This window comes from Trichomonas vaginalis, chromosome VI (genome assembly GCF_026262505.1).
Source record: "Trichomonas vaginalis G3 chromosome VI, whole genome shotgun sequence".
Taxonomy (NCBI): domain Eukaryota; phylum Parabasalia; order Trichomonadida; family Trichomonadidae; genus Trichomonas; species Trichomonas vaginalis.
In genome coordinates this window covers 14793393-14816842 of record NC_067208.1, presented here as the reverse complement: position 1 = coordinate 14816842, position 23450 = coordinate 14793393, and the positions used below count along the sequence as shown (strand labels likewise).

Sequence of the window (23450 nt, the reverse complement as noted above, 5' to 3'; positions counted from 1 at the left end):
ATGAACGTTTATTTTTACACATATATGCGTACATATGCGCGCCCGTATGGTGTCAGTTTTCTGTCACTTTTTTCATTGTGTCGGTGCCTGTAGCTGTAGGCTACAGGCGACGCACAATGTATACTGTACTGGTTTTTGAGAAGGATTATTCAATTTCATTTCAAATGAAAAGAAATACTGAATAAATTTTGACCCAAAAAGCGAAATTATAATTATATCGAGAGAAATAAATAAGAGTTATGTGGAAAGAGAGATTTAAACATCATTTTTTACCATTTCCTACCTTCTTTTGAGGAATTTCAAATGGTTCGTCAGTTCCAGCCTGGTAGATAACAGTATTTCTGAAAGAAGAGTGATCTCTAACAGCGTCATAGTGCTGTTTGTATTCCAATTTTGTATCTGGTGGTAATTCGAGCGCCGAGCATAATGCACGGCAAATTTCATGGCGTACTTTATCATCTGATGCAGTTCTATTCCATAAACTAATTATATCTTCAGGATATCTAACAGAAATAACTGCTCCAAGGGCATCTACTGGAAATTGTTCTCCAATTAATGCCATAATAAGTCTTTCCCAGTAGTATGAGCCTAATCCCTTTTTTAATCTAATAATCCATTTTCCTCCTTTCACGTTATCTTGGTCTTCCCAAATTGCGCGTATTCCATTCCTAAATAGATGATAGTCTGTTGGTGGTTCTAAGTCATTTGGACGTTTAAGGTGACTATATATTGACCAAAATTCTTCGATTGTATTAAAACTACCGAGTGTATGTATATTTTTCTCGTAATTGTCAGCTGCTTTTGAGCCAGGTGCTCTGTAAAACATATAAAAACTCCACTCAGAAGCAAGCGGAGTATTCGATTTTCTCATCGAAATTAGGTGAAAAATTGTAAACTGAGATTTTTAAATAATCATTGGAAAAAATTATATTTTTAAAGCAATATTTATACGGACAAATGTTTAATGAGACTGATTCTTATCAATTCACAATTGATTTAATGCAATGGCCTAAATATGAACCATTTAATAATGTAGTCTATAGTAAATAAATTTTTATATGTATTTGAGGCGAATCACTTAACCCTTTTGGTTGAGATCCTTCAATTAGTTCAATAATTGATCAAAAGTAGTGATAACGTTAATGATACTTGATATAAGTTGCAGAATCGTTCTATGAAATTGAGGGTTTCAATAACGTGTGTTATAAAAGAAGTAAAAACAAAAATAATGTAAAATATATTCTAACAATTTATTAAATTTTGGTTATTATCGTTACGAAAATGAATAGAAAGTTATATTATAATATAAATATAACAGAAAGTATTCAGAATTATTTCTTGATACAAATTGTTGGGTAAAGTCTATCCCAATAGTAGCAAACGTTCTGTGGGATGTTTTCTAGCATCTTTTCTGCTGTATTCAAGAAATCTTCTTTTGATTGGTAGTTTAATGCAGACCAGACAGACATATCATTAACTTGTGTAATGCGAGGCGAGCACAATCCAAGTTGGCTTGCTCCTGGTCGTAGAAGCTCGAAAGGAATTGAACAAATTGGAAGGGAGTCAAATGATTTGTTCAAAAACATCTTGTAATGCTCTTCACTTCTCCACCCTCGACCTAGAAATTCATCTGTTTGTCGATCTCTTACAATTATTCCTAACGTTTCAACAATTTCTGACAAAATTTCATCTGCTGGCAATCCGATTTGAAAAGCAACTTGCCAGAGATGGTCATCCATTGTATCAACAATTTTTTGAACAAGTGATCGGGATAAAAGAATTCCGGAATCTAATAATAACATTTGGAAGAAATATCTTTGTTCTACGCAATCTCCAAGAATATACCTATTGTTATTCCTATTTAATTGCATTTCCTTACGAATAAACTTTATAAATCTGTCTAATTTCATGTATGCGGCGTCATTAATAACAAAAAGAAAATCAGCATATGATCTCTCCAAAAATAGCTTTAGAGAATGTATCAGTAAGAATGCTGATGGGTTTACTGTATATTTTGGTAAAGAATTGATCGTGATTGTAGATAAATTACATTCTTCGTTATCCGTGGCATTTAATGAGTACATTTCAACTCCATCGATTTCTTTATACTGTTTTATTGGATCCATCCATTGTCTTTTCATTATACAGTGATATTTTTCAGGTTTATATGAATTATCAAGAACCATTATATATAATTGCTTAGAATATTCTAGTTCGGAAAGAAATGGAGGCTTTGGGTTTTTCTTTCGCAGACTCCAAACTAATTTTGGATCATCATATGGAATTGGTTTTGAATATTTTTTGAAAGTTGGAAAGCTATTCGCTTGGCTTCTAAACGAAATCATAATACTTACTAATGAAATGATTGTTACAACAATTATTCTGAAAAATATTAAGGTTTTTTTCTTGGTTAGTTGCTTCATTAATCACACATCAATAATGGCTCTAAAAATTGATGCATTTGTATCAGGAATGCATAGAAGTATGCTAGATCTTAGAGGTTTTAAGATGTTAGAACTAATTCAACAAAGAGAATTAAAATCAATCTAAAAATTGATTAAAATTATGAAATTATGTGAATCCTCAATGAAGCAATTATGTTTAATTCGAATTTATTTTGTTCATAAAAAACTTTATTTTTTGGAAGGAAAAAAAAATGCCAACATAAAAAATCAATCAAACTTTCACTATTATGCAGACGGGTAATGTAAAGCAGTCTGTAACTAACACAGAAGAATTAATACAGGCTTTTATAAACAATAACATAGCACAAATCAATGGTTTTCTCAAAGACGCTAATTTAGATACGTTGAAAAAATTAAACAAAGAAGAGATATTGCATTTGCTCGATTACATGGGAATAAGTAATAGATTCTTCAAACTCATTTATGATACTTTTAATACCCAAGCAAATGAAGTTCAAGAAAAAAAGATTTCTAAAGAATCATTAGTTGATGAACCCCAAACAATCGGTGATATTGCACCTGTAGAAGAGGGAAGTGGAACACAAATTTTTACAAACGAGGCACATGCTCAAGAAAATGAACATGTAATCGGAGATATTGCAGTTGAAAAAGAAGATAATCAAGAAACAAACGAAGCTCTGGTTGAGAAACCGGAAGTTCCAGTACAAACGCATAAAGAAGATCACAAAATGACGACTGTTGAAGAAGATTACATTAAGAAGTGGAATAATTTGGTATCAACAAATTCCCTTGAAACTCTTTTAGAACAAAGTAAATCCGAAGTCAAAAGTTTGTTCAAAGAACTTCTTGATACAGATTATCCTGATTTAAATAAAATCATAATTCAGAAAGTCAAATCAGAACCAAAAGTATTCAATATTCAATATGAAGTTTTCAATCAGATGTCATCAAATCTATCCATTCCAAGTTCTCTCCGCTATTCATTAATTCCAATTTTAGCTTCAAAAACAACTGATTTCAAAGCATTCTTGCAGAACCTTCACGAGCAAATAAAGGACACAAAAGCAACTCTATCTGATGATTTTGTCAACAATTTGATCAGTGCATTTGAAATCTGTAACAAGTATGATAAACAAGTAACACAAAATCATGAATATTACGGATATATTGTTCAAGATATCTTTGCCAATTTGATCAATAATAACAAAGAACTAGCAATTAGTGATAATCTAACTTCATTCCTTGAGCATTACTATACATTTCTTGATCCAAAAGCAGTTGTTTTATTCATTTGCAAGAAGAAATGTTTGCAATTACAAAATATTCAATCTGTAAAGAATGGACTTCAAAATCTTGGCGGAACATGTTATTTGAATTCAACAATTCAACAATTGTTCAATATCAAAGAATTCAGAGACCTGATTCTCAGTGCTCAAGCTCAAAATGATAAATACATCACAGCTCTTCAAGATTTGTTTTGTGAGATGCAATACAGTTCAATTCAACATCAAATTTCAATGAAACGCTTTGTTCATGATTTTACATTCCAAGGTGATTCAATTGATCCATCCCAACAAAATGATGCTGATGAATTCTATGTTGATGTCATCAATAATGTTTATGACATTCTCAAAGCCGAAAACAATCTATTCTTCATGAGAATTGATGGTGATTATGAAGATAAGGCAACTAAAAATGTCATTCTTTCAATAAATGATGACAAACTTTCATTCCTAATCAAAACAGATGTCAATAAGACTATTGCTCAACAAATTGATGATTACATCGCTCCAGAACCAATACAACAAATGTCGAAGGGAGTTATGTATGACTGTCTTTTGAAGAGAAAGATCATCAATCTTCCAGAAGTCTTTGTCTTCAAACTTGAGAGATTTGATTCATCTTCAAAGAAAAATTACAACAAATCTTATCAAATTCAACCAGATTTTGTATACAATGGCGTTCAATTCACTCTTTGTGGAACAGTTATCTACTATGGAACTACACAACATGGACACTATTACTCATACTGTAAACAAGGAGAAAATTGGTACTTATTTAATGATACTCAAGTAGCACAAACATCATTGAAACAAGTATTGAAGGAATCAAATGATTCTGCAAATATGCTTTTCTACAGAAGAGTTAACAACAGTCCTTCATCAATGACATCGTTGTTGGCACATGATAAAAAGTTCATGCGTATAATCAATAAATTTACCAAATCATCAATTGATACAGATATCCTTGTTTGCAGATACGCTACTCACATCGAACATAGTAGAAATAAAGAGGCCACAGAAACAAAAGCAAAACTTAAGAAGCCAATTCCATTCCTTATGACAGATGATTTCTTCAAAGCATATCTTTTGCATCCAAATCCAAATGTCAGAAATGAAATGCTCAAACTGTTCCAAGAGAACTTTAATGCTACAAAAGATGATTGGTACTTTGATTTCATTTCTTACGTCATTGTTTCTAACAAATGCTACCTTTATGAAAGAAAGCAGTTTTGGGATTGTTGCTTCAGAGTTTTCAAACCTGTCAGAACAATTTCAATTGAGGCATTTCAGAATCTTGCTTCATTTTTCGTAAATGGATGCTTTTCTGGTATCATTTCTCAAGGCGCAAATGTTCAGTATTTGATCGCTACAATTAGAAAATGTGTTGATAAACCGACTCTAAAACAGCACTTAGACAAATATAGAAGTTGCTACGATCTTTTCCCAAACTACTAAATATTTCCAAAGGTTTATGAATAAACAAATATTTTTATAATTTTTAAACATGACGATGATTTCAATAATAAAATATATTATGCAGGCATCAAAAGTGATTCGAGTTCATATAAGTTGAGCTTGTCGTATTGAATTCGAAATTATTTTTTCCCTCAAATTGCTTGAACGCCATGATTTTTGTATTATTTTGAAGCACTGTATTGATGCCATGTTGAATCATTAATTGATATGTTATTAGTCAAATGTGATATGATAAATTTTGGAATGCAAGGTTCTGAGCAGAGCAATTCTAAGGACAAAGATGAAAAACCTAAATTGGAATTCCTCTATAACCAAGAAGATTTTATAGGAAATGGTGCATTTGGTAAGGTTTATAAAGCTTACACGAAAGATAGCAAAGATAAGAAATATGCAGTAAAAATTTCAGATGAAAGGACAGTAAGTATTGTCCAACTCAGAATGGAGCATGAATTGTATCTCAAATACCAAAAATGCCCTCATATTCCTAAAGTATATGATTATAAAGAAGAAAATGGAAGAGCTTATATGTATATGGATTTACTTGGTAAGAATTTTGAAAGTATAAGAGTTAATATTGGCAAAAATCTAGCGCCAAATATCCTTTATCCGTATATGACACAAATGATTGAAGCTCTAAAAGAATTCCACTCAAAAGGTTACATTCATAGAGATATCAAGCCAGAAAACTTTGTCCAAGATTTACATGACAGCAAAAAAATTTACATTTTAGATTTTGGCCTTTCAGAGCCATATATTATCGATAATAAACATAAACCAGACTCACAGGTCAAAACTTCCCTCACAGGTACTCCCAGATATGCATCTATAAACGCCCTTGAAGGAGGCGAACAATCAAGAAGAGACGATTTAGAATCTTTATTTTATGTTTGGTGTTTTCTTTTGAAAGGGAATTTACCATGGCAAAGAAAACTCGACCCTGCATCTAAGAATCCTTACGCTTGTATTATTGAAATTAAAAAGGAATGCCTCGAAAAATTTTCAATTAATGATACAGCCAATATTATCCCTAAAACATTAAATCAAGACCTTAAGCGTGCTCTGGTTAACTATATACAAAGCGTGAGAAAATTAAAGTTTGCAGATGAACCAAAATACGACGAATACATTAATTACTTCAAGAATTGCAAATTCGATAACTCTACCGGTACAAAACATATAGTAGAACATCGTAAAGCCAATACAATCACTCTTACAAGTCCGAAAAGATATTTCATCGATTATCCGTCGAATAATACAGAACACTACTGCGAACCTATCTCAGATGCCAGTAGTTTTGATGATTTCTGTGGGCTTCTCGACGGATCCCTTTGTCCAAGGATAAATTCTCAATATACTTACCAAATCCCTGAAGAAGCGAATTTCACATTGAGAGATTTCCCAGTAAAGCTTGATGATAACGATATTACATCGGTTGAAGAGATTCCCAAATTTCCACTGCTGAATCTCAATGTTTTCGGATTTAAATCTCAAAATACGCCACAAAAATTTTGTATTCATATTGAAATATCACAACAAAGAAAGAAAGATTATTATGTACCACAAACAGTTGCTCAAACTGCAAAAGCAAAGTCTCCAATTTTAATTCAAAGGTCACAGTCGGATTCAATTAATATTGTAAGTAGCTCCAACTCATTCAAATAATTTTTTGTATAAATTTATATGTTTATTAAAATTTTTTCACTTTATATAAAAAAACTCATTTTTATTTTTATCTCCCTAAAGAGATTCTTAAATATTCCACATATATGACTAATGGGAATAACTATTAATCGACTATAATTCTATAATTATAAATTTCATTTACTGAGAAATTCTAGATGTAGAAATTCTTATCAAAAAAAAAAAAAAAAAAAAAAAGGTAGTGGGGCCTCCAGGCACTTCGTGCCCTCTAGCCCCGAAGATGTTAGTATAAAATGAGTTTAGTATAAAATGAGGTTTTTTTGGGTAAGGGGGCCTTCCAGGCACTTCGTGCCTTCTAGCCCCTAAAATTTTTGTAGAGAACTCAAAATAGTATAACTGTTGTCCGGACAAGTAAGGGTCTATCGTCGCTACAGAAAAGTTACGGGTGTTCCAAGTAGACTGGACTTTGAGAAGCCTTTTCTCCATTTTAAACAAGATAGGACGGTTATTTTACAAAACTGACAAGACCTTAACCGAGTAGTTTTCATGTTTTGTCACTTTTCTGTCACTTTTCAGGAAAAAACATTTTTATTATATATATATAAAATGAATTTTACAAAACCACCACTACCCTTCTTTGGAAATAAGAGTAGATGTAAAGATATTCTATTGAGAGAACTTAAGAAACTACCGAATGGTCTAACATTTGTAGATTTGTTCGGTGGAAGTTTCTATATATCCCATCTGTGCCATACCGTATTCCCAGACTCAAAGATTATATGCAATGACTTCGACAACTATATGAACCGTCTCAAACATATACCAGACACAAACAAAATATTGAGTGAGTTGAAAGAAAAGATACCTATAGGTAAGATGGAACGTATACCATTAGATAAGAAAAATATTGTGAGAGAGGTTTTGAAAAAGGCAGAGTATATTGACTGGGATAGTATATCTTCTAGACTATTATATAGTGGTTCTATAAGAGTTCATGACATTGAAACACTTATGTCAAACGTTTTATATCTTAACTATACAAAGGTTTTCAAAAAGAACATAGAAAAATATACTGAGGGTATAGAGTTTGTGAGATGTCATTGGACAGAGTTGTATGAAAAATACAAAGACAAGGAAAATGTTTTCTTTATAGTAGACCTGCCGTTCTATAACACATACGATTTTCAATACCAAGTAGACTGGACTTTGAGAGACTCTTTAGAAACTTTAGACGTTTTACATAACCATCCATGCTTTTACTTTACATCCGATAAAAGTGGTTTGGAAACCGTTATGAGATGGTTAGAGGACATACATGACTATGAGTTTAGATATGATAAGATAGAATATGAGAGAGGTCCTATAAACCGGAAAAAGTGTCACAACAAAGAAATTTTATTGGTAACTAAATGTGGTTTGAAATAGGACTACTTGTTTTAGGTTTTTTCCATTGTGTCATTTACTTATTTGACGTGGCAGAAAGATATAGAGAATATGAAGATGAACCAATACCAGCAAATGTTCAGCATATGTACTCGTAAGAGATATTTTTATCTAATATTAAATGGACGCACAGAACTTAGCGAATGCACAGCAACCTGGACAACCAAACCCAGAGAATATTCCAAATGAAGTTAGAATACAAACTGCAATGGCAAACTATGGTCAAGTGCCAACAGATGTACAAATGCAAACTGCCATGTCAAATGACGCTGCGTTAGGTTTGCCACCATGGTATGCAAATATGAGATGGAAAGAGTTTTATACAAACCCTGAAGTCGGATATAAACAACTTTATGCAGATGACGCGAACACAGGAGTTGACCCAGAATATGTTTTCTACCAGAGGAGAAATAGAATGTATGAGCTCCAGTTAAAGAATGCTATGGAACTCAGAAGGAAACGTAAGAGACTAGGCGGACATTAGATTTTTACATATAGTAAAATGGGTTTCTTTGGAAGAATAGGAAACTTCTTTCGAAATGTTGGTATATAATGGAATAAAAATCTGTCGGAAGAGGAATTTGGAACGGTGTCAAAAATATTGGTAAAAGAGTAGGTCAGTTCGTTGGTATTATACCTAAAGACCCTGAACCAGAAGAACAAGCTCCTGTTATACAACAGCCTGAACCTGCACCACAGTCTAGTTGGCAACCAAATCCAACACCTCAACCGTATTAAAAAATTATATTTTTACCGTTCGATAGTAGTTGTATATGAAACTAAGTTCTAAGTAAAACGCGTGGTATAATGGAATTATTCTCTTTCTTCCATCTGTAGTAAACCATACTTGAAAGTCTGAAATACTTCCACTTGGTGGTTCGTATAGCTTTGTAGGTTTTTCGTAAAAGTCATTTGCCAAGCATAAAAAAGAGTTTTGTGCACCAGAAAATGAAGCATGAACTATAATAGCATCTTGGTCGAAAACATTTTCATATGTTCCATTAGGGTTTTCGACTTCATAAAAGTTCGGGTGTACTGGATATGCTGCAGGCTGATTTAACATCCTCAAAAATCTATACCATGCCAAGTTGTTATATTTTGTAGAAATATAAACGTTTTCTCCAAGGTCTTCTATTCTATTGATTTTAACAGTTGCATTTTTCCTGTCATATATAATATCGAGATGGTACTCTCCTTCGTCAATGTTATACTGTTTTGCATATTCGAGATAGATATCGTTTATTTTTTCTTGAAAAGCTTGAAGAGTTGTTTCTAAGTTTACAAGCAAATTCACTTGTAAAAGTTTTCCCTGTTCAAATTTCTCATACGTATGTTTTTCTTTGTTATAGTATCGAACTTCAAAACCGACCGTAAATGGGAAACCATGTATGGCTTCTGAAATGAACTTCATTCTACGAAAGCCAACAGCAACGGATGGGTCTCTTAACCATCTTAGTGGGTAGTCAAAACGATAGCCTTCATGCTTTACGGTATCTGTCTCAAACTTTTGACCGACATTAGTAAAAAGTTCATCTAATGGTTTAGTTGTAGCAACTCTTGAATTTTCTTTTTCTATTGAAAGCATTTTTTATCTAGAATAAAAATGTCAAATGAAACAGCGTCTATGAGAGAAATACAACACAACCGACAACTCATTGTGCAAGCTCTAAATAAGAACACAACAAACTTTTCAAACTATTCTAAGATATCTGAGTCATTGAAAGAAGGAAACTTAAAACTGACAATGAACCCAATGACAGATGAGTTTCTGTTTCAAGACAATAGGAACCATACTGTCTGTGTAAATCCAACAAAAGGAACTTTAAACGAGAAACCTATAGATGAACTTCTTTTGAAAGCAGATGTTGACAACAAAGCTGACAAAGAGTATGTCATTGAAAAAGTTCAAGAAGAACATGACAGAGCAGATGCAACATATGCAACGAAAGAGGATGTTGAAAAGAAAGCAGATAAAACATATGTTAACGATGAGTTAGCATGTGTGGCTAGTGCGTTAGTGAAGAAAGCAGATAAGGAATATGTGGATGAAAAAGACAATGAAATTAAAGAAAGGGTTGAATGGTATAATGAACGGACATCGAAGATTTTAAAAACGAAAGCTGATACAGGATGGGTTTCAGGGTGTTTAGACCTTAAAGCGGATAAAACATATGTTAACGTTAGCCTTGAAAAGAAGGCAGATAAGAACCATACACACGATTTCTTCGCAACTGTTGGTATAGAAAATATTGAAGGAACGGTTGAAGGAGCTGATGGAACTGGTGGGGATATACTACTTTGGAAACCTCCTAACTTTCCACAAGGTTTAACATCGGAGGATGACATAACAACGATGAAATACACTAGATGTAGAAATGTCTATGTCATGGAGGATGAAAACAATGTTAAATTCACTGCTCAAGATTTATATGATAAAAAAGCTGACAAAACAGAGCTTCAAACATTAAAGACAGAAATACTTCAAACAGTATATCCTATAGGTTCTATTTATACGTCAATGAACTCTACCAGACCAGAAGTAGTACTTGGTTTTGGAACTTGGACTCAAATAGTCGACAGGTTTTTGTATTGTGCAAACTCTTCAAAGGAAACAGGTGGAAGTAAAACGATTTCAGGTGAAAACTTACCTGCACACAGTCACTACATAGATTTAAGTACATCTGAAGCAGGTTTGCATAGGCATAAATATTGGGGTTGGTCAGTAATGACAAAAGGTAAAGGATATGATGTTAAAGACGACGTTAAGTTTGCTATAAATGGTTACTGGGATGACACTTGGAGAGAAGGAGACCATACACATCGCGTTTCAGGGTATACGCAAACAACGGACAAAGTGAAAGACTACATGCCACCTTACATGACAGTTTACGCATGGTATAGAAATGCTTAGTCGTCATTTTCAACTTCTTTAGCATATTCGTCAGGAGTTGTCTTATATTTGTTAGGAACTGTCTTTGAAAGTATACCACCTTGAACTTTGACAAGTTTGAAACGAGGTCTGACAATAGTAGTTTTATCTTCTGTGCTTGCAGTGTGTACATTTGCCATGTTTGCCTAAAACTTCATAATATTCTCTTGTATACTTTCTTCTATTTTTTACGAACACGAATGTGAGTACCTGTCGGTTCCCATTGTTGTCATAGTCAATAGTATTTTCATATGGGTCGCGTTTAGGTATTTCTATTTTACTTTGTCACCTTTCTGAAGTTTGAAGCCCGGCATTCTTTCTTGTTTGTCTCTTTTGACTAAATTGTTAAATATAAAGTCTTTCTCTAAGTCGGGGTTGTTTTTCATTTCTTCGGGGAGTGGTTTCCCAAACCTTTTTGTTTACGGCTATTGTAAATATTTAAAACTTGTCTCATCTTTGCCATGGAGAAGTGTCTATATTTGTCGTCATATGACATTTCATCTACCTCACCACCTTGTGGTTGGTTTAAGTCTCTTAAGATTTTTATACAACTGTCAATGACACCAAGAGCAGAATGGTTTTGGTCGACAATGAAATATTGGTTTACATTTTTTGAACGCAGATAGTTTTAATATCATCTGATTTGAAAGAACTTTCATAGTCAGATGTCAGTTTTGTTGGATGGTATTTGTCAACGAATATTGTCAAAGCAGTTTTCACATCTAAAATATTTTTGGACCATAATGGTATGGCTTCACAGTATCTTGTGTTTTGACCAACAAATATTAGCCAGTATGGTGGTCCATCTTCTCTATACCTTGGAATGTTTTCCAAGATATCCATAAACCAAGCATTTGGTGTTGAACTAAAGATTTTTACCATGAGTGCTTTCTTTGTCGCTTTAGAAACATACGGGTCCTTGTTTGAATTCGTCATTTTTTAACCCATAAGAAATGGGTTTATTTGGCGCATTAGCAGGAGTCGCATCTAGATTTTTACCCGCAGTGGGAACAATAGCCAGAGGTGCATTTGGAATTGGAAGGAAGATTTTGAGTACATTAGGTATACTTAAAGAGAAAGCACAACCTATTATACAAACTGTACAGAAAGGTTGGGAGGTAGCACGAGATGCAACAAATCTTATTCCAAATCCTGAAACAAGAGGAAAAGTTCAAGGATGGATGGACAATGTAGGAACACAAGCAGGAAACTATTATAACAAAGCAAATGACTACTATAACCAAGCAGGACACTATATGGACCAAGGTGAAAGATTCTTTAACAGAGGATATAACCATGCACAACAGTGGGTAAACAATAACCAACCTCAACCGCCTCAAACGTGGGGAATGTAAAATTTTTTACTGAGATGAAATGAACAATACAGCTTTGAGACAAATGGGTTCAAGATGGATTTGTCGGCTTCCAGCAGTTACACCACCACGTGTTTGTCAAGTCCTCCCTATACCTCAAGAAGTTTTAGACCGACTTAAAAAACCTAAACAACCAGTTGAAAACAAACCAAACTAAAATTTTTTACTGAGATGAAATGACCGAAGAAGTTGAAACGGTAGATTTGACACCACAAACAAAAAGTTCAGAACCATTGTCAAAACCTGTCAAAGAACTTACAGATGAAGAGAAAAATTCAATAATAGAAGGTGCCAGATCTGGAAATACAAACCCTAACTACAAAGTCACTTTTCATAAAAATGGAACGGCTAGTATCTCAAAAAAGAAACAGACTCTCACAAATAAAATATTGAAGTCTGAAGGAGCTTTCGAGACAACAGATGGGAAGGTATACTTCACTGACCAACAGTTCATTATAGAACATCTCATTGACTTAGAGTCGAAATATTCTAAACTTTACAACAAACACAAAAAGTTGAAAGGAAAACAAAGACAGATGGCATATGATATTTATGAAGATGTTGACGACACAACCATACCTGCAAGTGAAGTAAAGTCAGAGGAACCAAAAAGTGACGAAAAACCAATAGAAGAAGGTGAGCCAAAAAATGAAGATAAACCAAAACCAAAGTTTAGTTTGGAAACTACTAAAACAAGTCAACCTTCATTAGCTGGTATGGGTTGGCGTCAAAGACTTATGATAGCAGGTGGTTATGTAAAGTAAAGAAAACAGTATATTTTTATTTTTATTTGAAATGTACGCTGAGTTTGTTGGAAAAGACCGTTGGGAAAACATAGATGAAGAAGTTCATGACAAAACATATACGATGAAGTTCATGAGAAATTAGACGATGAAGTTCATGAGAAATTAGATGAAGAAGTTTTGACAAAACATAGACAAGAAAGTTCATGAGAAATTAGATGAGAAATATGAAATGGCATACCATTTTAAAACATTTATTTTAAAAAAAATATTTTTTTATTTTATTTGAAATGTACGCTGAGTTTGTTGGAACAGACCGTTGGGAAACTTGTTTGTTAGATGAGAAATATGAAATTCACTGTTGTGAGTCATTTGAAGTCAGAAACAAAAAGACAAAAAGAGTTTTAAGCGGATGGGAGCGAAATGACGGATATGCTATTATGGATATGAGTGGAAAACACTATTTTAAACATGTTGTCATTGCAACTCATTTTATACCGAACCCTAACAATCTACCCTTTGTAGACCATATAAACCATATAAGAAATGACAATAGACTTGAAAATTTACGTTGGGTTACTCGTTCTGAAAACAATAAGAACAAAAGCAAATTTAGAGATATTGTATTCGAATTTGTCGACGAACTAGAAGATGAAACAATTGAAATTACAGACTATGGCGAGCATACGTTTGAGTTTTACTACTATAGCGAAGAACAAGACTCTTTCTACTTTTATACCGGCGTAAACTATAGGAAATTACAAGTATATTTTACTAAGGCAGGCTATGCTTATGTAAACACTAGAGATACAGATGGAAAATGCGTTCGAATACTTCTTAACAAATTCAAGAAGCTATATGGCATACCATTTTAAAACATTTTTAAAACAGTATATTTTTTTATTTTTATAAAATGCCCCCACATAGAATGGATAGAAAATCTGCTAGAATAAAAGCAGAGTTAGAAAGATATGGTTGGAAAGTTTCAAAGAAGTTTAAATATAGGAAGGGAAAGCCAATAAAAGTCTATGACAAACTGTCTGGTCTTCGCTACGAAATGGAATTGGAAACAGCGCGCGCCAATTATCCAAACAGACTAGAGAGGTTAGAGGAAGAACGTCTTATGAACTTGCCTTTCGATGTTAGTGAACCTCAAGTTGAAGGACACGACGGCTTTGCCAGATTCTACTGGAAACATGACGAACAATTGCATCCTTTGAGAAGGAAAAAAGGAAAAGGTGAAGACACACATGCTCCCATGGAAAGAACAAGATATGCATATGAAAAGTATCGTGAAGTTAGAAGTAAAATTGGTTCAGGTCGAACCTTTACAGTAAACTTTGACAAAGGAAAGAACAAAGAAGGCTTCATGGGTGTACTTGCTGCCATACAAGACGGAAATAAGAAAGGACACAATCTCAGATTGACCATAACAGATTTGGACGGTCATATATACTATGCGCATGGCAATGTCACAACAGCCGCACAACTTCTTGACGCTTTCAAGACTACAAAGAGAGAACAAATGTTTGACTCCGACTCAGACATCCTGAATGCAATTGAAGGAATTGCAAGTGTCAAGTTCGAATGGTACCAACCTAACCCTCAAGCAGTCAGACAACATGCTGGATACTTCCCGTTCAGAAATAAGTCTGACATTAACTTAACCAGGTATGGAATTTACAATTCAATTGAAAAAATTGTCAATGAACCTTGTATTCTTACATGTCTCAGGAACTCTGGTCTTGTTTCAGAAGAGAAGATGAAGTATCTTGAGTCATGTGTGAAGACAAGATACATTCTTAGAGGTCAATTGTCAAAAATTGCACCGTTGGCAAATGTCAATATCCGAGTCAACATTCCGACTGAGAAAGGTTCTTCACATGATGACTATGTTGTTGACTTCAAATTACCATGGTTGAAGATTGTACTTGTCCACAACCACTTCATGTTGAACGAAAGTCTTACAAACCCATTGTTCGGAAAAGGTAAGTGCAACATTGTCAGGGCTGTTAACATTCTTTTCGAGAAAGGTTTGTTGGAACCAATTCCAGATGACAAGCTGACAGAAACTTTTGTACCAAAAGATGAAACAAACTTTTCGTTGTTAGCAAGACCAAAAGTTGTTCCAGACAAAGTTATAGCACAAAAGAAGTACACTGTTCCAAAAGGAGTTGGATTGTTCGGATACCAACCTGAACCAGAAGAACTTCCAATGAGGTTGCAAGAACTTCAAGATGCTATAAACAAACTTCCATTGAGACATCCGATCGACGTAAAATTGTATTGGAGAGCTTCTGAGTTAGGTCAGAAGGTTTTATATGAAACGGGCTGCTTCGACGATGTCTATGAGATAACAGGAGAGGTTTCTCAGAAGATAAGAGACTCACTTGAATTTCCACGAACCGGACCCATAGGTTGCGACAAGTTTGACTCATATGAAAAAATATACTATGTCGACCTTAACGCTGCGTACATGAGGTTTGTCCAATATATTCCGACTGGAATTCCAAACGAAGACGGTGAGTTCCCGGGAAGGAACTATACGGTTGGAAAAGTCATGCAACAACTCTATGATATTAGGAAAGCTTCAAACTCAAAACTTGCAATGACATTGAAATTACTTATGAATTCGACATGGGGATATTCCATTAAAAAACCTCAAGCGATGAAGAGTAAACACTATGAGAAGGTCGACAACTTTGTTGAAAGGTTCTCTCCTTTTGTTTTGAAGTACGAATTCACTCAAGGTCAAAGTGGCTTAGTAACCACATTAAAACCTATTGTCGAACATTGGTCTTACCCTCAGTTCGCAAAAGCAGTCCTTGACAACTACAACAAATTCTTCTCCGAAGTCAAATCCAAAGTGAAGGTTTACTACGAGAACATAGACGCACTCATGACGAACGAAGAAGGCTATAACAAACTCATTGAAATGGGTATGGTCGGTGAGAAGATGGGCTTTTTTAAGCTAGATAAGGTATTTTCCGAAGTTCATGTTCTCTCCAAACGCAAGTACTGGGGTGTGCTTGAAGACGGGACAGAAATAAAACATTGCATGAAATAGTAAAACATTGCATGAAGTAAAAACGTTTTTAAAACAGTATATTTTTACATATATTAAATGCTTCAGGTTGAAAAACAAAGAACAAAAGTAGCAGATACAAAACCGTTAGACTATATCTTTACAAATGCCGGTAGGAATATATCAGATGAAGAAATTTCATCCGGCTCCTACAGGTTTGACTATCCAATTCGTTGGCTTCAAAGTCCTTCAGATGCAAAGGCAATAGGATTTAGAAGAGTTTTGTTTTCAAATAGAACTAACGCGTTTATGTTCGCAGTATATTTTCATGGTCAGTATAAAGGCTCTGATGGTCTAATAGAAAAATTTGACGAAATGAAAATCTTTACAATTCGCTCAGACGAAAGTCTTGAGAAGACTCTAAATGACTTTCAAACTCAAATAAACAAATACTACTGGGAATTTCAAGAAAAATACCACTCTTTACTAAACGGAACTTACTATCTGAAACTAGAATACGATAAGATGAATTCCACAGTTTCATTTCAAAGGATTGAAAATAACCCTCCAAGAGATACAGAGTTTTTATATTGGGAGTAGACAAACTCTTGGGCACAATTTCTTCGGTTACTAAACCAGAACGAACCATTGCCACCTGACGGTCCTTTTAAATTTATACTTCCACCAGCAGATTTGACAGTTTATAGAAACGTGTTTGACCCTCAAAATGTTATATGTCATGCAAGTTTCAGTTCAAGCAACAACAGTTTTCTTTGTATGGGTAAGGACTTTTATGACTTTGCTTCTAAATTCTACGAACCACCTAGTAACAGTTTCTCTGACTTTCAAGTTTGGTTCACTACAAACGGTGTGCAGCATATAATACCATTGTACTATGACTTTTATCTCGAATTGTCTTTCATATACAACTACGGAAAAGTGCTGAAAAAGTATTGAAAAATATATTTTTGGTGGAACCAGGTCACTCGGTCACTCGGTCACTCGGTCAACTAACATCTTTTTGAAAATGGTGACAACATGACATTTTGACAACAACACAGGAAATAGACTTCATCGTATTCTTTCACCCGTTGAATTTTGTATAAAAAAGCAACCCGCGGAATTCCGCGGGTTGGTATATTCTTCACAAAATGCTTGTTTTGAGGTTAAGCCACAAACGAATGTCCGACGGTTAAGCCACAAACGAATGTCCGACGGTTAAGCCACAAACGAATATCCGACGGTTAAGCCACAAACGAATGTCCGACGTACCACCAAAAAATATTTTTTTATTTTTATTGTAAGAACAGTATGACAGTCGAAGCAAAACGTTCACGAACAAATCTAATGGCGAAACATTCACAAAGGCACTTACAACGGTATTGAAGTCTTACGTAGAGACAAGGATGTTATATAAATGTAACAAATATGTGTCAGCAGTTTAGGAAAGACTTTAGAAAGTTGTTGGAAAATAAGTCCTGGGAAGAGTATTTTGAGGCATTTTTGTGAAGAATATACCAACGCCGGAATTCCGGCGCTTTTTATACAAAGTTCATGCAGGAATTCCTGATGAAATCAAACAGGTTAGAGGAACGTATGTAGACCCAAGACTTGTAAACTATATAGCAATGTGGGCTTCTCCAAAATATTGTATAGCAGTTGGAAAAATTATGGACTCCATAGACAAGAAAGTTCATGAGAAATTAGATGAAGAAGAACTTGAAGATACAGTAGAGAATGCAAAACCTTTGTTCGAAGAAAGTTAGAAAAATGCATGAAAAACAAATAGAACATGAACGTGAGATATGTTCTGGTTATAGAGATTCTCCATACGAACTAGACCAATGGAACAGAAGATTTAAAGAGAAATTTAGAGAATATGAACTCGCTAAATAGCATTAGAAGCTGCAGAAAAGAAGTTAAAAGCTTGGGGTTGTTTTGTACAAAAATATTGTGAGTAAATGAACCATTTTTTTCGACAAAAATATATTTTAGGGTAGATGGCTAGATTACCCTCATTTTACCCTCATTTCTACCTCGTAGAAAACACACAAAACTCTTGAATTTTGTATAAAAAAAAGCAACCGCCGAATTCCGGCGGTTGGTATATTCTTCACAAAATGCTTGTTTTTGAGGTCGAGCCATTTTTGGCTCCACGTATTTTAAACCAAAACTCTTGAATTTTGTATAAAAAAGCAACCGCGGAATTCCGCGGTTGGTAATATCTTCAAAAATTGCTTGTTTTGAGGTTGAGCCACTTCACCTAAAATATATTTTTGTCTGATTTACGCTCATTTACGATGAAATCTTAACTTCATCGTATTCTTTCACCTGTTGAACTTTGTATAAAAGCAACGCCGGAATTCCGCGGGTTGGTATATTCTTCACAAAATGCTTGTTTTGAGGTTGAGCCACTTCACCTAAAATATATTTTTGTCTGATTTACGCTCATTTACGATGAAATCGTGAAAAAACATATACGATGAAGTCTATTTCCTGTGTTGTTGTCAAAATGTCATGTTGTCACACTTTTTCAGAGAAGTTCATTTAACCGAGTGACCGAGTGACCTGGTCGCCTAAAATATATTTTATTGAATTCTGAGTAAAATGACCAAATTTCATGAATTTCCTCATATGTTTGCGACCGGTAGAAAACCGAGGGTAGAGATTCCATTCGAAAATCGTAAAAAAAACTCATGAAAATCGTGAAAAAATGCGACCCGCGGAAAACCGAGGAACGCCTAAAACTCATGAAAACAGTGAAAAAACTCATGAAAATCGTGAAAAATTGCGACCCCGATTTTTCCCGGGGTCGCCTAAAACTCATGAAAATCGTAAAAAAACACATGAAAATCGTAAAAAATTGCGAGTACGGAAAAAACCGTAGTCGCCAAAACTCTATGAAAACAGTGAAAAAACTCTATGAAAACAGTGAAAAAACTCTATGAAATCATATCTTTATACAAGATAGAAAAAATAAAATTAACGTTAGTTTTTTTAAAATATTTTTTTTTTTTGTATGTAAAACAGCAAATGTTAAACACTGGTTTAAACAGTTAAAAAGATAGACAATGAGACCAAAAATATTTAGAATAGGTGATTTAAAAGTAATAGATACTCAAAGAAATACAAAAAATATTCTTTGTCAGACATTTTAACACTATCTGAAAAGAAAACATCCCACGACTGGTTAGAAATGCTTCTACTCAGAAAATTTTGACAAAAAATCCTGAGCTTATGATATCGGTAAGATTCTATGGAACAAGAGCATATCTTATAGACAAAAGTCTTATACCAGTAGTTTTGTTCTGGATTGACCCGGTTGTTGGATATAATTTCATAACATATGGTTCATTCGATACTGAACGTTGCAGTGAAGGCTTACTTTACATCGTTCAGAAACCGAAGGACTTCAATACAAAGAGATATAAGATAGGAAGAACATTTAATATAACTCAAAGATATGACAGTATAGTCAATAGAGTTAAGGTTGCGTTTGTTAACGATATGAGAGCTGCTGAAACAGAACTACTTGAAAAGTTTGAGAAGATGTATGGTGCTCCCACGAAAGGTAAAGAAACGTTTGAAGTAGATGAGATCGACAAAGCTATAAAAGTATTTGACGAAGTTGCTGAAAAATACATGTAAAGCGTTTATTTTTGGTCTTTTATACAAGATAGAAAATAACGCTAATTTTATTTTATTTTATTTTTTTATTTTGTATGTAAAGACAGTAATGTCAACAACAGAGAACACAACAACTGCTATCGTTCATGAAGATATAGATGAAGAATACGAGTGGGTTCAGTATAACAAACAGTTACGTCTCATTCGTTCGGTCAAAGATGACATGTACCAAATGCAAAGTATTTTGACAGCATGTTTTGCTCCAGATACCAAACATACAGACGATTGGTTCAAAAACCAACAGACAAAAGAACTTTTGAGCGAAGCACAGCGAGTAGGTAAAAAACCGGGGTCGCCAAAACTCTATGAAAATCGTAAAAATTTGCCAAATGGTTTGAGAGGTTGGTATGTACATAGACTTCTTGTAAATGCTGTTGCAATGTGGGCTTCACCTCGTTATGCTTGGTATATTTTCATGATGTTAGATGAAATTCATAGACAAGAACGTGAAGAGCTAGAGAACAAGCTTGAAGCAAAAGACAAAACCATACAGAAAAGAATACCACGTTCGGTACCAAAAGGAAAGGAAAAGAACTATAAGTATATGATTTACACTGAAGAGATGGAAAATGAAGAAGACAGAGATATGGTTATGTTGCATTTAGTCAGAAGAAACAACAAAAGCTTTTACGACCTTGCTAAGATTTACAAATCTGACAGAAATTGGTTCTATCGCGAAAACTTACCGATTTCAATGACACCGAATGAAGATGTTAAACAGATAGTTCAAGATACGTTACCTCAAACACACTATGATATGAAAGGTTGTACAATACTTACATTCAAAGAAGATTTGCCATTACTGAAAGAAAAGATAACAGAGTATTTTGACAACTTCAAACAAGCAGAGTAAATGAACCATTTATTTTTCAAGCTTGACACCAAAGATGGCTCAGGTAGCTCTATAAGGTAAATTGTCTTGTCAAATCCTTCTGGCATTCCGAGTCCTTCCTTCCAACAGGAAAAAAATTTCCTTCCAACAGGAAAAGTTTTTCCTTCCTACAGGAAAAAATTTTCCTTCCTACAGGAAAAAATTTTCCTTCCTACAGGAAAAAATTTTCCTTCCGACAGGAAAAATTTTTCTTTCCGACAGGAAAAATTTTTCCAGTTGTCCGTCCGTAAACCATTCAAATTTTCGAAAATTGAGAACTTTTTGGTCGAACTTCAGAAAAAGTTTTTCCTTCCAACAGGAAAAGTTTTTCCTTCCGACAGGAAAAATTTTTCTTTCCGACAGGAAAAGTCCTTCCTTCCGACAGGACACAAACGGATGGCTGACGTTCCTCTTCCTGAATGTCTTCCAAAGCCAGAAGAACCGACAGCCCCAGCACCACAACAGACTAAGACTATAACACTTACATTTTTACGCTTGACTTTTTACAATTTGAACTTTGTTTGCGTAGATATGAATTCTGAAAGAAGTATGAGGGTCTTGTATGACTTTGTACTTCTCCCATAGTTCATGTCTGTCAAACTTACCTGCCATGGACTCTTTCATAAGTTCCATGAAATCGTCTTCGGACAATCCGGGGAAAAGTATAATATCAGTAAGTATTCTCTTTACATCCTTACTTAAACTCTTTGCTGTCTGTACACAAATGACAACTGAGATGTTAAAGTGTCTGAGCTTCTTAAGAATTCGACACATGTCTTGTTCTCTATTCTTTAACAAAGGATGAGAAGCAAAGTCATCTAAGATAAGAAGACATCTGTGAGGGTAAGTCTTCCAATCGTAAGATTGCAATTTCTTCGAAATGTATTCTATCTCTTTCTGTCTGTTTCTGAAGTGTTTCTTCTCTAATATTCTCTGCATCTCCTCATTTGGGTCTTTAAACTTCGAGTTTATATACTCATTTATAGCATTGTACTTCAAAACTCTTCTTTGGTACTTCTTTATCCAATCCAACAACTCAGAGTCTTTTATACATACTAACTTAGACTTCTTTATAATATCTTTGAACGAATTGACGGTTTGGTCAAATTGACCAGAAGTCGAACAAATGACTACTAACTCATAGAATGGGTTCTTCTCATCTAGTTCTTGTTGTTGTGCAGCCATTTTAAGATAAGTGAAAGTCTTACCCGACCCAGGCGGTGCGATTAGACCTGTTATACCATTCTGAGCAAATAAGAACTTGTCATGTATGGGTTTTATCTGAGCATTTTCTAACTTCCTCTTGTTCTTGTTTAAAACATTCTCAAATTTCTTGTCAATGTCAGCAAACTTTTTTTCTAACATATTTTTAGAAAAATTAAAATTTTTATCTTTTAGAAAATGTCTAGCGATTTCGCTATCTATATTCGAGACAAGCTTTTCGACAGCAAAACATCTGTCGACCATAAAATCTTACATAGTGTAAACAAGAAAGGGGAATTTGTTCTAAAGTTCTGTTTCTGGGAATATGACAAGAACCATAAAACATTAAGCAGAGCAGTCTTAAAATTTGTCAATGACAGACTTGTTGACAGAGATGACGCCTCTTGGAGAGATGAAGTCCAACAAAACTTCTTAGAATGCAAAGAAGACACATGCGCTGTTCTTGAAAATGAAATAGAAAACAGAATAGAAGAGCTATTAAATGACAAAGCACTTTTACAAAAATATGGTTCTGAGAAGTTTGACATAACTCCACCAGAGAAGAAGAAGAGAGAAAAGAAAGAACCTGAACCAGTTCCAGAGAAGGTGAGATATGACATGTAAAAATAAAATTTTATTTTTAGAACATTTCTGGGTCAATGTCAATGTTCTCTTCCTCTTTAGGAGCAAACACTGGCTTAGACTCTAAAATCTTTTTACCCAATTTACCTTGAACTTCAACTATCTTAGACTCATAATATTCATAGTCGTCTGCTTTCTTTGGTTCATAAGGTATAACAAGTTTGTATGCTTTGCCTTCTTTAAGGTTTGAGAACCTTCTGTCAAAACTTTCTTTGACTGTTAACAAACCTTCTATGTCTAAGTCTTCAAATTTCGCACCATTTTTAGTCACAATAGCAAACTTAACTGGTTCGATGTTCCAAACTTTGTCAAATGTAGACTTTTCAAAATGGTAGAAGTAAACATTCAAATATGTGAATGGGTCTAGTTCTTCTTTAAGTCCTGACATGTACTTGTTTACTGAGATGAATTTCGTCATCTTTTCTATCGGATAAAAAAAATATTTTTTTTTAAAATTTACTCAGAAAAATTTTTCTTTGTATATACACCATTCTGTACGTCTAAAAGACTTTTGACATTTGCCAAGAATGTTCGTTTAGACGCTGTCATATAACCATACTCTTGACAATATTGTTTATACGAATCGTACAATGACCTTTCATCTAAACACTCAAAGTCAGTTTCATCTATGAACAGTTCATATACACTCTTGTTTGCTTCTAACAATGTTTGTCTCTCTTCGGTATGTGGAATTTGTCTTGGATTGAA

At 34.2% G+C, this 23450-nt stretch overlaps 13 protein-coding genes and 1 pseudogene across 14 annotated transcripts, besides 2 other annotated features; 10 read left to right on the top strand and 4 right to left on the bottom strand.

Moving 5' to 3' along the window:
- Positions 1-25: part of a mobile genetic element that runs on past the window's edge.
- A 126-nt stretch (positions 26-151) lies between these two features.
- On the bottom strand, positions 152-868 carry TVAGG3_0866620 (translation initiation factor protein; the record flags this gene model as incomplete). Its single annotated transcript, XM_051249888.1, has 1 exon — positions 263-826. One exon carries the CDS (start codon positions 824-826, stop codon positions 263-265), a length of 564 nt encoding a protein of 187 aa, XP_051085363.1.
- Positions 869-1258: 390 nt separating this feature from the next.
- On the bottom strand, positions 1259-2539 carry TVAGG3_0866610 (uncharacterized protein; the record flags this gene model as incomplete). Its single annotated transcript, XM_051249887.1, has 1 exon — positions 1332-2186. One exon carries the CDS (start codon positions 2184-2186, stop codon positions 1332-1334), a length of 855 nt encoding a protein of 284 aa, XP_051085362.1.
- A 126-nt stretch (positions 2540-2665) lies between these two features.
- On the top strand, positions 2666-5213 carry TVAGG3_0866600 (ubiquitinyl hydrolase protein; the record flags this gene model as incomplete). Its single annotated transcript, XM_001314502.1, has 1 exon — positions 2693-5164. The coding sequence occupies one exon, from the start codon at positions 2693-2695 to the stop codon at positions 5162-5164; it is 2472 nt and encodes an 823-aa protein (XP_001314530.1).
- A 205-nt stretch (positions 5214-5418) lies between these two features.
- Positions 5419-6847, top strand: TVAGG3_0866590 (transferase(phosphotransferase) domain 1 domain-containing protein; the record flags this gene model as incomplete). The annotated part of the gene is made up of 1 exon (XM_001314501.2): positions 5798-6847. The coding sequence occupies one exon, from the start codon at positions 5798-5800 to the stop codon at positions 6845-6847; it is 1050 nt and encodes a 349-aa protein (XP_001314529.2).
- A 1543-nt stretch (positions 6848-8390) lies between these two features.
- Positions 8391-8672, top strand: TVAGG3_0866580 (uncharacterized protein; the record flags this gene model as incomplete). Its single annotated transcript, XM_051249886.1, has 1 exon — positions 8391-8672. A coding segment is annotated over one exon (282 nt), but the record flags the coding sequence as incomplete, so codon positions are not given.
- A 1552-nt stretch (positions 8673-10224) lies between these two features.
- Positions 10225-23450: part of a mobile genetic element that runs on past the window's edge.
- On the top strand, positions 12573-12728 carry TVAGG3_0866570 (uncharacterized protein; the record flags this gene model as incomplete). Its single annotated transcript, XM_051249885.1, has 1 exon — positions 12573-12728. One exon carries the CDS (start codon positions 12573-12575, stop codon positions 12726-12728), a length of 156 nt encoding a protein of 51 aa, XP_051085360.1.
- Positions 12748-13335, top strand: TVAGG3_0866560 (phage tail repeat-like family; the record flags this gene model as incomplete). The annotated part of the gene is made up of 1 exon (XM_051249884.1): positions 12748-13335. The coding sequence occupies one exon, from the start codon at positions 12748-12750 to the stop codon at positions 13333-13335; it is 588 nt and encodes a 195-aa protein (XP_051085359.1).
- TVAGG3_0866550 (His-Me finger endonucleases family) lies at positions 13605-14189 on the top strand (the record flags this gene model as incomplete). Its single annotated transcript, XM_051249883.1, has 1 exon — positions 13605-14189. One exon carries the CDS (start codon positions 13605-13607, stop codon positions 14187-14189), a length of 585 nt encoding a protein of 194 aa, XP_051085358.1.
- Positions 14228-16381, top strand: TVAGG3_0866540 (DNA/RNA polymerases family; the record flags this gene model as incomplete). Its single annotated transcript, XM_051249882.1, has 1 exon — positions 14228-16381. The coding sequence occupies one exon, from the start codon at positions 14228-14230 to the stop codon at positions 16379-16381; it is 2154 nt and encodes a 717-aa protein (XP_051085357.1).
- On the top strand, positions 16439-17296 carry TVAGG3_0866530 (annotated as a pseudogene). Its single transcript has one exon. A coding segment is annotated over exon 1 (858 nt).
- Positions 20445-20879, top strand: TVAGG3_0866520 (uncharacterized protein; the record flags this gene model as incomplete). Its single annotated transcript, XM_051249881.1, has 1 exon — positions 20445-20879. The coding sequence occupies one exon, from the start codon at positions 20445-20447 to the stop codon at positions 20877-20879; it is 435 nt and encodes a 144-aa protein (XP_051085356.1).
- On the bottom strand, positions 21387-21836 carry TVAGG3_0866510 (protein of unknown function, DUF4106 family; the record flags this gene model as incomplete). The annotated part of the gene is made up of 1 exon (XM_051249880.1): positions 21387-21836. One exon carries the CDS (start codon positions 21834-21836, stop codon positions 21387-21389), a length of 450 nt encoding a protein of 149 aa, XP_051085355.1.
- Positions 22299-22724, top strand: TVAGG3_0866500 (uncharacterized protein; the record flags this gene model as incomplete). The annotated part of the gene is made up of 1 exon (XM_051249879.1): positions 22299-22724. One exon carries the CDS (start codon positions 22299-22301, stop codon positions 22722-22724), a length of 426 nt encoding a protein of 141 aa, XP_051085354.1.
- On the bottom strand, positions 22741-23061 carry TVAGG3_0866490 (protein of unknown function, DUF4108 family; the record flags this gene model as incomplete). The annotated part of the gene is made up of 1 exon (XM_051249878.1): positions 22741-23061. A coding segment is annotated over one exon (321 nt), but the record flags the coding sequence as incomplete, so codon positions are not given.